General features: G+C 37.8%; 1 protein-coding gene across 1 annotated transcript in view; it reads right to left on the minus strand.

The window, feature by feature from the left end:
• DCDC1 (doublecortin domain containing 1) overlaps positions 1 to 14647 on the minus strand; it is a 380146-nt gene that overhangs the window by 203262 nt on the left and 162237 nt on the right. The window contains exon 9 of the mRNA XM_037040449.1: positions 6839 to 7009. Within this exon, the coding sequence (XP_036896344.1) occupies positions 6839 to 7009 (171 nt within the window). The remainder of the gene's footprint in view (positions 1 to 6838; positions 7010 to 14647) is intronic.

The raw sequence follows: 14647 nt of genomic DNA on the forward strand, positions 1-14647 counted from the left end.
CTCTGCATCTCCCCACGGCACCTAGCACAGCATGTCGTGACAACATGTATTTGATAATGTCTGGATTTACTAAACTACTCACTTAAAATCTTTTTTTCCCCTGTCATCGGAAGAATAAAAATTGTTAGATGCCTACTATTCGGAGAGTGAACTACATGCTGAACAAAGACATTCTACAAAAAAAATAAATCTGTGAATTACCTCTTTTAAAAAATGCTTTTATGTATGTATGCTGTATAAAACTGGAACAGCCTAAAACTCCAAATCACGGCCCTCTGATCTGGTTTTTACCCACGTTACAAAACCCACCACGTCCCCCTTGCTCACAGCCAGAGTGGATGCTGGTGAAGTTAATGGAGGTCAAGCTTCAGGACTCCCGCTCGCTCCAGTTCCCAAGAGAGCCGAAGCTGCTGACAGCCAGAGCACATTGTAGATGGGGAGGGGAAGCCAGCGAGCAAGGAGGGAGTATTTCTAGGTAAGTATTTCTAATAAACTCCCTTAAAAAGATATTGGAAAAAAACCTGACCTCCATGCCTTTATTAATTTGTTGTGATTTACTTCCTCATTCTAAATAAATACCCACTTTCAGGCCTGATTTTAAAGAGGCCTCTCTCCCCCAGATTTCACAAGCTCTAGGCCCCACAAAAACCGGATCTACCTCTACCGGCAGCAAGTGGAAGACAACCCATGGTGCATCGCTGACCAATTGTGCGTGAAAAGCAGTAATTCCGGCTGAAAGGACGCCCCTGTCCCCGTCTTCCACTCATTCTCCCGTGCCTTCACCCTCCTACGCACACATCCCAACTCCTGCTCCTCAATTCTGTGTCAGTTCACCCACCTTCCTCCTAGGTTCTCCACCCACCATCCCCTCCAGATTTGCTGATACCCATTCCTATCAATCCTTTCTTTCCTGCCTCCCGGGTTGCCACGGCATTTCTGACAGCATCTCCATGGGGATGAAGAGGAGGAGGAGTTGCAGGGAAGCACAGGACTCCTATTGCAGAAGTCACGGAGCCACAGCTATGGCAGACGCTCTCACAGTGGCTGGGGGTGGTGGCCGTGACAGGGAATATGGGGTAAGAGAAGGTCTGGAATGGGAAACAGGTGCTCTAAAAAGCTGTCACCTGAAGGGCTTCATAAGCATGGTGTGCACTGAGTGTGACGACTACTAAAGATAAAAACAACAAGGAATGCCATCAACCGTACAGGCACTACGATGTGACAGCAGGAGAATATACCAGGAAAAGAGAAGCGCACACTGTGGCTGCGACCACACGAGGCCTGCGAGTGCACAGGGAAATGACGTGCAAGGGCGAGGCTGGCCTGGCAATAAATAATGTGATGGTGGGTCATATAACTTTTTCCTAAAACGCCTATAAGGTTCTTCCCTTGTGTTTTCAATTTTTTTCAGACAGGGAACTTTCCCACAACAGGGATGGACATCCAAGCTCAGGCTGTGTTCTACCTTTGTTTTAGGCCTTTGTTCTAACGTCCATTTAAACTCGGTACTGTACTATGCCATGCGATTCGGGAATGGGTCTGAGGCAACAAGGAACACAGAGAGAGCGTGTCCTTTTAAGAGATAATCTTCTAACACTAAGACTAACTAAAAGCTGCTATTTTACACGATCAGTGAGATACATGATGAGGATGAGAAAGGGTGAAGGGAACCATATACGACATGAAAAAGCACCCCAGAAAGTTTTGAATCACACCCTGCATCCAGCCCTTGTTAAGAACTGCTGCCCTAGAACGTGACGATGGCCACAATCGACTCCTTTGGTTCTTGAAGCCGAGCCATGGGCTTGACATATACTCAATGGAGTGATATAAATCAGCAAACAGAGAAAATTAGAAAAATGATCATCACAACTTATTTTTATCAGATCTAAGACCAAAATGAATAGAAAAGGAAGAATATAAGTTTTAGTAAGTCATTCCCTACAGTTATAAATGGAAAACATATTTGTTTAGTGATGTGTCATCTAACACTTTGCATAGCACATGCCGTGAGGTGAGATAAAGTTGCTCGAAACCAGAAAAAACATGGCCCTCGCCCACAGTGAGTCAGGAAAAACATGTCTCTTCAGTTGGAATTAGCAAATTCTCCCCAGCTACAGAGTACAAAAACCCCCTCAATTCTAAAACATTTGCAATTCTTTTTTAAAAATACTTTATTTATTTATTTTTAGAGAGAGGAGAAGGGAAGGAGAAAGAGTGAGAGAGAAACATCAATCTATGCTTGCCTCTCATGTGTCCCCTACTGAGGACCCAGCCCACAACCCAGGCATGTGCCCCGACTGGGAATCAAACTGGCGACCCTTTGCTTCACAGGCCCGTGCTCAATCCACTGAGCTACACCAGCCAGGGCAACATTTGCAATTCTTAACATTTAGGGTATACTTTGCTAATTCAGTTTTGTCTCTACTACCTGCCTATTTCAGATAGGAGAATTGGTTTAGAACCCACAGATCTCAGGGCTGTTGTTTTTTTCCATTTGTTCAAACATACACTCACTTCCATCAATGTGGAGGTTAGGGGCAGGGAGGAAATGCTTACCACAAATAATACACAATATTTTATTTACAATATTTCATTTAACTTGATATTAGAAACACGTCAGCCACTTTGGCCTTCCATGAGCAGCAACCCTTTCTAGTCTAACCCCAGGAAAGCGGCACCTGACTCGGACCTCTTCCCACTCACTGGCNCCATTAGTCCAAACATACACTCACTTCCATCAATGTGGAGGTTAGGGGCAGGGAGGAAATGCTTACCACAAATAATACACAATATTTTATTTACAATATTTCATTTAACTTGATATTAGAAACACGTCAGCCACTTTGGCCTGCCATGAGCAGCAACCCTTTCTAGTCTAACCCCAGGAAAGCGGCACCTGACTCGGACCTCTTCCCACTCACTGGCTACAGGCAGCAGAATTAGTGTTAGGAGCCTGGTCGAGGCTGGATGGGCCCAGAGAGATTCTCTCCTTAAAAGACTTAAACCAGGAGACAAAAGACTCTCATCAGATGATTAGCATTTAAACCTGAAGGCCAGAGTTAGAGGTCATAATTTTCCTCCAAGTACATACAAAGGAGTCAAAAGAAATCCATTGGCAGAAAGGAAACAAATTCAACAAAAACAAAGACAAAGTTAGCAAACAACTACAACAGGTACAGAATCACAGAAATGGAGATCACATGGAGGGTTATCAGTGGGGAGGGAGAGGGGGGAGAATGGAGGGAAAGGTACAGGGAATAAGAGGCATAAATGGAAGGTGCAAAATAGAAAGGGGGTGTAAGAATAGTATGGGAAATGGAGAAGCCAAAGAACTGATGGGTATGACCCATGGACATGAACTAAGGGGGGATGCTGGTGGGCAGGTGGGTTGTAGGCTGGAAGAGAATAAAGAGGAGGAAAAAATGGGACAACTGCAATAACATAATCAATAAAATATATTTTGAAAAAAGAAAATAAATTTACAGCTCAGAAAGATGCCAAGAGGAGAGATTATGAAGCTTCAAGAAAAATTAATGTGGAAAAGTAATGACTTTCATGGGAGATTCTGCTGTATTTCCTGGTATTAATTTCTATAAAATTATTTTGTTTTCAACAAATCCTCTTTTTATTTGAGATGGTTTGAGAAGTTTGAGTTGCCATAATCACTTTAGTCAGAACAAGGTTCAGCAAACTTTTCTGTAAAGGGCCAGAGAGTAAACATTTTAGGCTTTCGAGTCACGTGATCTCTGCCTCCACTCCTCTGCTCTGTTAGAACACGAAAGCAGCTCCAGGCAATATGGAAACACTCGGGTGTGGCTGTGTTCCCGTAAAACTTTATTTACAGAACACGCAAATGTGGTGCATAACTTCCAATTTGCCAACTCCTGGTCTAGGAGACGGTCAGCGAACAGCAATGTAAGCCCAGGTGTGCGGATTTCTGATTCTGGCCCATTTCGAATTACAACAAGCCATCACTGAAGGTAAACTTCGGAAGAGAGACACAGTGGCGCTCTGATGTAGAGTGTCCCCACACAGCAGATGCAACAGGCATAAGTAACTGCAAGGAGCTTAAGTACTTGTAAAATGTAATAAAATGAGTAGGAAGTGAAAAGTATTTATTATGTTTGTTTTAAATGTGACCTGTTCAATTGTAAGTCTATATACCTTAGTTTTTATTCATAATGATATTTAACAAATAGCTCACAAAATTCCTGAAAATTTAACCATCAGCACTCTCCAGCCGATAGGAGCCAGCTTCAGCAATACCAGGTCAATGAAATCAAACTCTCTGCAGGTGGAGGCATCATATTTTTAAAGACCTCCAAATGACCTAATACGCTGCTGCACTAAGGCCGGAGGGTGGGGCTGGTACCTGGGTTTCTTGGAACAGAGAAGAGGAGTTTATTCTCTGAGAGAAATTAGTTGTCGAAAGGGGGAAAGCAGGGGAGAAAGGAGAGAGAAGCACATGAGACCGTTTACCCAGGAAATAGTCATAAAGAAGAGGAATTCCTTGAAGAAAGAAAAGAGAACTCAGACAGGACTAAGGTGACCAACATCCTCGTGGGTATGGAACCGAGAGGCGGGATTTTAGTGCTGAAATCAGAGGAGTCACAGGCCTGCCACTGTAGACAATGGATTTTTTAACTTTGATGAACTTTTATTAATTTAAACTTAAATAACTACATGTGGCTACCAGCTACTGCACTGTACAATAGTGAGGACAAACAAATACAAGATGGCTTCTCTACATGTATAAATTTCCTTTTTTTTTTTGCTGGTATGGAAATAATTCTGAAGCATATTAAAAGGGCAATATGTGAGAGGAACAATTCAGATTCTAAAGTGGATATTTGCTATCCACTGTTGGTAGGAGTCTAAAATAGTAAAGTCATTATGGAAAATAATGTAGCAGTTCCACAAAAAAATAAAAATAGAACTACAATATGACACAGTATTCCACTTCTGGGAATTTATTTGAGGAAAACAAAAACACTTTTAAAATGATACATGCACCTCTAATGTTCATCACAGCATTATTTACAATAGCCAGAATATGGGTGCTAATCAATAGATGAATGGATAAAGAAGACATGGGACATTATTCAATAATAAAAAAGAATAAAGTCTTGTATTTGCTACAATTCAGTTGGACACAGAAAGACGAATACCGTGTGATTTTACTTATACGTAAAATCTAAAAGAACAAAACAAACGAACACACAAAACCAATCAGACTCATAAACACAGAGAACGAACTGATGACTGCCAGAGTGGGGGCAAGGCTGGAGGGTGAGAAAGGTGAAGGGGAATAAGGGGAGAAAAATGCCAGTTACGAAATAAATGAGTCAAAGGGACATCATGTGGAGGACAAGGGATGGTAGCCAATAATACTATCACAGGGACGGCTGCAGCTAATATACTATGGTACGTCCACTGCATTTAAAGACAAAATATTTACTAGCAAGCCCACGTGCGAACTGTGACCAAAATTATTCAGAAATATACATTTGTGAGGAAAAGACACTTTTACTGTTTCCCAGTCATAGGGTGTCTGCTGGCACCGATGGGCGGGGTGCATCAGGCCCCACATCGAGCCCCCTCTTCATCAGCAGCACACACAGCACACTCGGCCAAATGGCACAGCGGGTTTGTAGCCACGTCAACACTCTGGAAAAGAACAGTGCTGCTGCACTATAGAAGCCCTTGACCTTGATGTCTTGAACATCACTCCCTGAACCTTTCGCTGACTAACACGGCCTATGAGAAATAGATTACCATGTTTATCATGGAATTACATTTCCTGAAAGTCAATTTTTATGTGGTATTAGTCTATTCAAAGTACAAACATAGGAATTCCATGACAAGAAACAAGTTATAGACAAAAATATCATGTTTATAAATGTTATTTTCAGAATAAAACTGAATGTTAAGAAAGAACTGTAGAGATAAAGCTTGGTCAAGATACAATTTCCTTGAAAGTTATCACGTTCAAATATAAATGTAATCAAAAGGAATGAATTGGTTGAGATGTACTAATGGTTCCTTAAATGGAAAGGGCCAGACTTTGAATAATTCAAATTTTAATAATATTAGTCTCTTGAAATATGGGCTGTGAAATTATAAAACAGTATGAATTTGACAGACTTAACATGAATCCTCTACTACGATAAAAGTAGTGGAGCCCCCTAAACATTCAGAACCTGAACCACTGGAGTCAGGCATGACTTACTTCTTTCTCTTCTGAAGATGCGATAGCAAATATTCGTCCAGGACACTTGCCATCGTGTTCCGACAAATGACCAACTCACCTTTGTGTCCAGTATATTCCTGAGCACCAATTCCACCGAGTGAACTCAGACATGCGTAGCACTCAGCAGTAGGTACTGGTTCTCTTCCTCGAAAACGTGGTTTATGCATCAATCAGCCACTTGGCCTTGCACTTCTAATCCCATTGCCACTGCCTATCAGTTATTAAAGGTTGCCCATTTCTCCAAGTAAGTTGTTTTCAAAAACAGAAATATATACTGAGTCCTGTGAAAAAATGTTTCTTGGAAAAGTTGGCAAATGTTCACATTGAAATTTCTTCACTGAAATGAGCTTCCTGGATTGAAAACTAGTTAAAGTTTATAAATCTACATTTCAAAGGCCTCCAGGTATTTTCTTTTGAAATATAGTCCCTGAATGGTAATATTAGCACTTGAAAACCAAACTCCAGTGTGAGGAAGACAGCATAAAAAGAAATTCAAGCTGAGCGGCATTGTTACAAGCATCCCCAAATGGGGCAGAAGGTTTTGTCTCCAGCTAAACCTCAGGCAAGTCACAGGGCGACACCCACCTTGAGCTGCAGACCTCGTGGGACAAGAGTGTTTGCTGGAAGGCATTTAATGTGTTGGTAGATGTAAGAGGAGAATTGCTCCTGCTCAGCCTGTAACTGGGGGCCAAGTTTAGAGAGATGACCTCTGTTGCTTTTGATGGCTGTCTGCAATTCATCAATCAGCCTGCTCACCTGAAGGGGTTAAATTACAAGAGCTATTAGCAAGAAGTGATTGTTGATGTCACACCTATTAGATTCTTGAATACCTAGTTGGATGGGGGAAAATTACTTCAATACAGGGAATCTGAGTATAGATCTAGCTTCCAGGAAAGGGACTGGGAGAGATTCATATTCCTTCATCAACAAATTTTGTTGATGGGAAATGTGTAACGTTTGCACTTCAGTAACATGAAACAGGTAGCCATTCACAATTGCTGGATAAAACATACTCTGAATGTAATATATATATATATATGTACCTGACAAGCTTGCCAAAAACTTCTAAACTGCTTAACAGAATAAAACTTCTTTAAGACTTTAAATAATCCAATATATGTGCCAAAGACCTTTGATTTTGTTATATGTATATTTGTTTTTGGAATTTTTTATTTTACCATCTATATGTGATAAATTTTAATATTAATTTTGTTAACATTTTTTGCCTTTTATTTTTTAAATATATTTTATTGATTATGCCATTACAGTTGTCCTATTCCCCCCTTCATTCCTCTCCACCCTGCACACCCCCTCCCCCACCATTCCCCCTCTTTAGTTTATGTCCATGTGTCACAAGTTCTTTAGATTCTATATTTCCCATACTATTCTTGCCCTTTAAATAAATTAATCTGATATCTTCCTTTCAAATATCCCAAAATACGATTTTCCAAATTCCTGGAATACATTTTCCAAAATAGCCACACTTCAAAGACGATGTTCTATTCTAAGAAATATTTTGAATATATATCAATTTCTGAATAATTCATAGAACTTTTCCAGAAACAGCAAGGGCTTAGAAACATGCATCCTTAATTTTTAAATTTCTAGATTTATAATCAGCATAGGTAAAGATACACGCCTGACCTATAATTATCAATAAGACATGCTGAGGATTCAGAAATAGAAAAGGAATATTTTAACCCATATAGTTTACAAATTAAAAATTATTATAATGCTTTGACTCTTATTGTGTTTTATAAATTTATATTCTCTCTAATAGATGGGATTCTTACATAAATACTGGTCACTATTTGGTAGTGAACAAAAGAATGAAAAGCAGAAATCCACTTTACCCATGGATCAGATCAGACCCATTCAGAATTATGAATGGCTCTGAATAGAAATCCTGGGTTAAGATCCTGGTTCTCATATTTACTGACTGAGAGACTCTGAACAGGTAATGAAAGCCCCATCCACAAAGAAAGACTAATACTGGCCTTACCATATTAAAAATTAAATGAGATAAGAGAATGGCCAGCACCACAGCTAACCTGTAATAGGTGCCTTGAGCACAGATTATGTTATTATTTTCATATTACAGTGTTTCTGCATATTAAATTTTAATTGTTTTTCTTGGCCTACCTTTCCACTCCAGCTCCTGTTTCACAAAAGTTGACACTATTTGTTACACAGATTCTCCAACCCATTTTAATGTTTAGGTAGAGATAAATATATATATAGTTATATAGTTATATATATAACTATATATAGTTATACATAACTATATATAGCCATATACTTATATATTTATGTAAGTATATAAATATATACTTATATTTTATTTATAATATTTATATGTAAATATTTCTATATATAAAATATTACTTAAATTATATTTTACTTTTCCCAAGAACTTCAGAAGCAGTGTTCCTATGAGATTAATCACCCACTCCCTTTAAACAATCCTTTCTTCTAAACAAAAAATTGGTAAACTTTTTCTCTTTAAGGGCAAGATAATAAATATCTTCAGCTTTACAAGCCATAATGTCTTCATCAAAACTATTCTGCCTGTGGTTGTAGTTTGAAAACAGACACAGACAATATGTAAACAATATGTTTCAACAAAACTTTCTTAAGAAAAACAAGTGATGGTCTAAATTTGGCCCCATCCTTCTATAGTTTGCCAATCCTTCTAAATACATATATTTCTTCTCCTTCATTTTTTTTTTCTATNTTTTCATATTACAGTGTTTCTGCATATTAAATTTTAATTGTTTTTCTTGGCCTACCTTTCCACTCCAACTCCTGTTTCACAAAAGTTGACACTATTTGTTACACAGATTCTCCAACCCATTTTAATGTTTAGGTAGAGATAAATATATACATAGTTATATAGTTATAGTTATATAGTTATATATATAACTATATATAGTTATATATAACTATATATAGTTATATATAACTATATATAGCCATATACTTATATATTTATGTAAGTATATAAATATATACTTATATTTTATTTATAATATTTATATGTAAATATTTCTATATATAAAATATTACTTAAATTATATTTTACTTTTCCCAAGAACTTCAGAAGCAGTGTTCCTATGAGATTAATCACCCACTCCCTTTAAATAATCCTTTCTTCTAAACAAAAAATTGGTAAACTTTTTCTCTTTAAGGGCAGGATAATAAATATCTTCAGCTTTACAAGCCATAATGTCTTCATCAAAACTATTCTGCCTGTGGTTGTAGTTTGAAAACAGACACAGACAATATGTAAACAATATGTTTCAACAAAACTTTCTTAAGAAAAACAAGTGATGGTCTAAATTTGGCCCCATCCTTCTATAGTTTGCCAATCCTTCTAAATACATATATTTCTTCTCCTTCATTTTTTTTTCTTATAAGGAACACTCCAAGCCCTTATCTCCTCACTACTCGTTACCTGGATTACCAAAACACCTGTGGAGCCGTTTCCCTGGTCTCTCCCCGGTCTCTCCCCGGTCTCTCCCCTTCTAGTCCATCTGGACACCTGGACTGAATTAATCTACCTCCAATAGCACACTGAAACCTCCGTTTACTAACCCAGATTCCACAGCTTGGTATATTCAGGATTCAATATCTTTTCTTACATTCTGGAACAAATCTATGTGCTCTCCATAGTACTGTTAAAGCTTTAAGAAACTTGTAATATTTATAATACGAAAATGGTAAGTGATCCAATATTAGTCAGTGTTTTCAGCCTCATCTTCACTATAATACCTTCCAGCAGTGTTACAGTCAAAATGATGAATAATAGTATTTATCATTCCAAAACTGAGACCAAAAGAGGCCAGCTGACTTGCTCTTGCAGTTATGTGGCAAATATTAAAATCCAAGAATCAAAGGCCTGACACAGAAAGGCTTCACTTCTGGAAAGCACTGATCATCTCTGAGCCTATTCGCAGGGTCATACGATTCAGGAAGATATAATTATATGCAGTCTTTAAAGTGTGCTAAGTGTCACACAGTGTATTTTGCTAGTCATTAATATGGCTCTCTTTAATTTTATGTACTACAATACAGCTTGTGACATATAGCAAGCCACCAAACAGAATTTAAAAAGGAATTTCGGGCTTTGATTTGAGAGCATTTTTATACATGACTGGTTTTATTGTCACAATCCATAGCCTTTCAGTGATAGGGGATTTCATGTGACATCAGAAATCAACCAACCATACAGCTGATGATGTCATTTGTAGTCTCAAGGACTGTTGGTTAGAGCCTTAAAAGTTTCATTTCCTATGAATTCTCAATTGCTCCAAAAAAATCTCCATGATTTTGCTATTTTCATTGGCCTCATGATTATTAGTTAATGTATGTCAAAATGAATATGACCAGTTGTCACCTGTGTTTTTAAAAAATAACTTCAAACCATCAAATAAGAGGTTCTAGCAAAAAATTAACATATCTTAAACATATTAGAAACTATATGAAGAATCCTGGCATTGACATTTTAATAAAATTCTATTCAATTTTATTAAAACTTTGTGACTTTACATATTCATAAGGTCTTTTTTTATCTTCAAAGTGCTATATTTTATTCTCATTTATTACATGATAACTTGTTACCCTTAAAAAAAGCCCTATACATGAACTAACTCACATACCAAAATAGGTAATTCAATGCTCCTGGATTACTTTACATAACATAATTTTTTTTCAAATCACAGATGTCGGTAAAAGGGAGAAAATGTTCTTTAAAATTCTTCATCATGAATCTTTTTTTCCTGCAAATCCTTTTTTCCCCTCTCTCTACACAGACAATGTGAGAAGGGGTAAAAGAAGACAAAACTTGACCTTCTGTGATCCCAGCATTAATGGGTCTGTTCATAATTCAATCTACGTGTGTGTGGGGGCGTCCATGTGGAAACAGAGAGGCTTGAGAGACAGAAAGCCTTTCCCTTTAAACATTATCTGACCCTACCAGTCCCATTCACAAAGGAGGGCTTACGTATGCATATGTTGAAAAAGTGCACCATCTCATTGTGCAGCGGAAAGCCTACACATTCTACTCTTCATTCTCCGTGGAAATGCTGCACGGAAGTGCCACTTGTACGGAATTTGAGAGAGTGACAAATGAGCAGAAGGTAACACAAAAAAATTGAGCGTTCTGAGGAGGAAACACACTAAACTTCTGAAAGAATGCAAATGAACACCTGTCTATAAACATATGTGTAGGGGTTTTTTGCATAACATGGAGGGGACTTTGGTCATGTTTTATGATATAGTCACTCGTGCAACCCTTGAGCTGTATGACATTTTCAAGATGATTTGGAGTTAACACAAAATAGTTTCTTTGTCATCATTCTAAAATACATACATATGAAGTTGTACATTCAGAACCACACATCCTGAATACTGTACTTGGGCTGTACGTAATGAATGGCCCTTAGAGAAGCTCCTAGATTTTCTAGTGGTGAGTGCAGCTGTTTGTCTGAATTCTGTGTGGCCTTGAGTCTGTCTTTGACGGTAGGGAGGACCCTAGGACACCGTGCACTGAACTGTCACTTGAAATCAGCACAGAGGGCAGCAGGCTCTATGTTAGGAATGCCATCTTGGCCTGTAATATACAGGACAGGCCTGAGGCCAGGTAAGTGTGTAAGCCGAAGACTGAGAAACTCTGTCATTCACAACATAATGAAGAATCGGGACAGGACGTGGAGATGAAAATGAGTTACTTTAAACCTCAAATCTCTTCTTTGTTTTAGGCCCAAGAGTGCAGTGTTTTTCAGGTTAAGAAATGAACATAACCCAGCCTTGAATGAATGCAGACTAGAAAAGACATGGAAACCTGTGAGAGAAATTAAGTATCTCTTGATTTGGAAGCTGCAGTGCAACTACAAGGAAACCTGAATTGTGTACCACTTCTTGTTCCTACCACTTCAATTACTCCCAAGTTTTTAACAGTTTCCTAGACCACTTCTGAGATGGAAAATATTTTGGAAGGAGATCTATCTTGTTTGCAGCTATATGTTCCTGAGCTGCTGCCTTTATTTTAGGGTTATTCAAGGGTCTAACATCCCCATCCATTCATGGGTAAAGGGGCAATTAAAAATAGAGCTTTTTAAAAATGTCTTCATAAATCACCTGGCAGTGGGACTACATTGATGGCATAACCGACCAAGGGGCCCAGCTAATGAAATCCTTCACCAAGTTGGTACCAATCAGAAAAGACCAAGCTCATCCTAGGGCATCCCAGGACACCTCTGATAGGACACACCAGCAGCTTTGCTGAACCTTCCTTAGGCTGCAGAACAGTCTAGGACGCTCCCACCCTGGCCTCCTATCCTCTCGCCTTCACTCGTGTGCAAATGTGCCTCTCAGTCGCTCAGCCTCACCCTCAGCTCCTCTCATTTTCACTCATAGGCACTTATAATGAAATTCATACATGCTTATCTCCACCTTGGTATTTACTTTTCAGACAACCTGGGATAACACACCTTTATACCAACAATGGTAAATTACAGGCAGATTTCCAGTAGACCATTTCCAAAAAGCTTGATGTACTTTAACATATGTCAACCCTTCACAGTGGTCTGATCATGAATACATTATTAGTATTCCCGGTTTCCATGGGGAAAAGTTACATGAAATCAAATTGGATTTTAAAATAAAACGATAGGCAGCAGACATCTCAATCTAAATTCCAGGTTTCATAATGTTTAATTTAGGTTTTGAAATATCTAAATACAGTTTTTCTATTTTAGAAAAGTAAATTATTTCTTTTCACCATCACAACTTCACATCTCTGTTTATGAATTAGGGCCAAAACTCGCTGCTGCTGACTTTTTCTACACAAAATACTAGAAATTACACATCCGTGTTAATATAATCACTCTCAAATTATTTTCATAGTGTTTGGAATGCATTTAGAGGTTCTTCCACACACAGGCACACACGCAGGGAAAAGACATGTTCCCTTCACTGTGCCTTTGGTTTTCTAAGCAAACAAAAGGCATCCGGAGCCACAGCTGACAAAGCACTTGCAGGACCAAATAAAGCGCTGTGCAGGGAGCAGGCTGGGGTAGACGGGTGCTACAGAGACACTAAGGTCCTAGCAAAGAGGAAATACCAAAGGGGCATAATGCTGTTGGGTCTTCCATAAAAGACCGTCTTCATTCCCAGTGCGGCTAACAGGGTAGCATTCAAGATGTCATGTTTCATGTAGATCATGCTCCTGGGCCACTTCGAGCTTTGGTTCCACTGAAAGTGTAGCTTTGCACAAAATATCAAAGATCAAAACAATTGCAACATTTAAAAGGCAACAATATTTATTAAGCAAAATAATAAATACTTAATTGGCTCATTCTTTCATTTTCTATTTCATCTCTAATAATAATTCATGTTACAGATATCATTTTAATTATAATAATTAGTTACTTATGTGCATTTTCTAAAGTTCGCCATATCAAGATACATGATAGATTCATTCTAAACTTACTGTAAAAATCTAATAAAACTCTCCATGATAAAACACTCTTCAATGTGTGAATAGAGGATGATGTTTAGAACTTATAACTAACAACCTACTCTTTTAACTTGTTAGTATTTAAGTGGAATGAGTCAGAACTAAAACTAAATCTATACAATTGTTATTTGTTGCATCTTAGTAATTACTCAAGTTGAATTTTTATGAAGTATTTCCTACTGAGATTACCAATCAATGTTTCCAACACAGTGTTTAATACTGGACACACATAACTTCCAAATATTAACATCGTCTATGATGTAAGATTTGAATTCCCTCAGGAAAATCTGATGCATTGTACCCATTCATCAATTGTAAAATACATAGTTATCAAAGGAGATACAATCAAAATAAGAAAATATTAAAACCCTAAAGCCTGGCTAGATCTATTTGCTAAAATGTCAAGAAGGAATTACATGAAAGTTTAGTTCACATTTATTCTTCAAGTTGCTTATAGATTTTATTCACTCACAGTGGTGCATGTAAATTAGCAAATCCATGATCTTTTTTCAGAAAGATTAAATGCTTTTGTATTCCAGGGAACTACATAAAATCATTTTCTCCTTTGGCCTAGCACCAATTTTGTATTAAAATTTCATTTATGGACTATGCTGTCAGCTTCACAGCATGAGCTTTGGAGAGAAGGCTTGCTTTAATAGTTCTTCATTACAATATTGCCTACAGAATCTTAAGATTAGCTCACTTAGACTTGACAGCTGTAAACTAGTTCTTCCTTGATAAGAGATAACTTTGTGAGCATTTAAAAAATTTGTAACAATCATTCTATTCCTAGAAAGTCAGAGAATACAAGCAATATTTAGTATTTATATAAAGCTCAACAAAATTTTAATGGTTTTCCTGTTAGCATATTTTAT

This window comes from Sturnira hondurensis, unplaced genomic scaffold, assembly GCF_014824575.4.
Source record: "Sturnira hondurensis isolate 20B ecotype Veracruz unplaced genomic scaffold, ASM1482457v3 Scaffold0002638, whole genome shotgun sequence".
Classification (NCBI taxonomy): Eukaryota; Metazoa; Chordata; class Mammalia; order Chiroptera; family Phyllostomidae; genus Sturnira; species Sturnira hondurensis.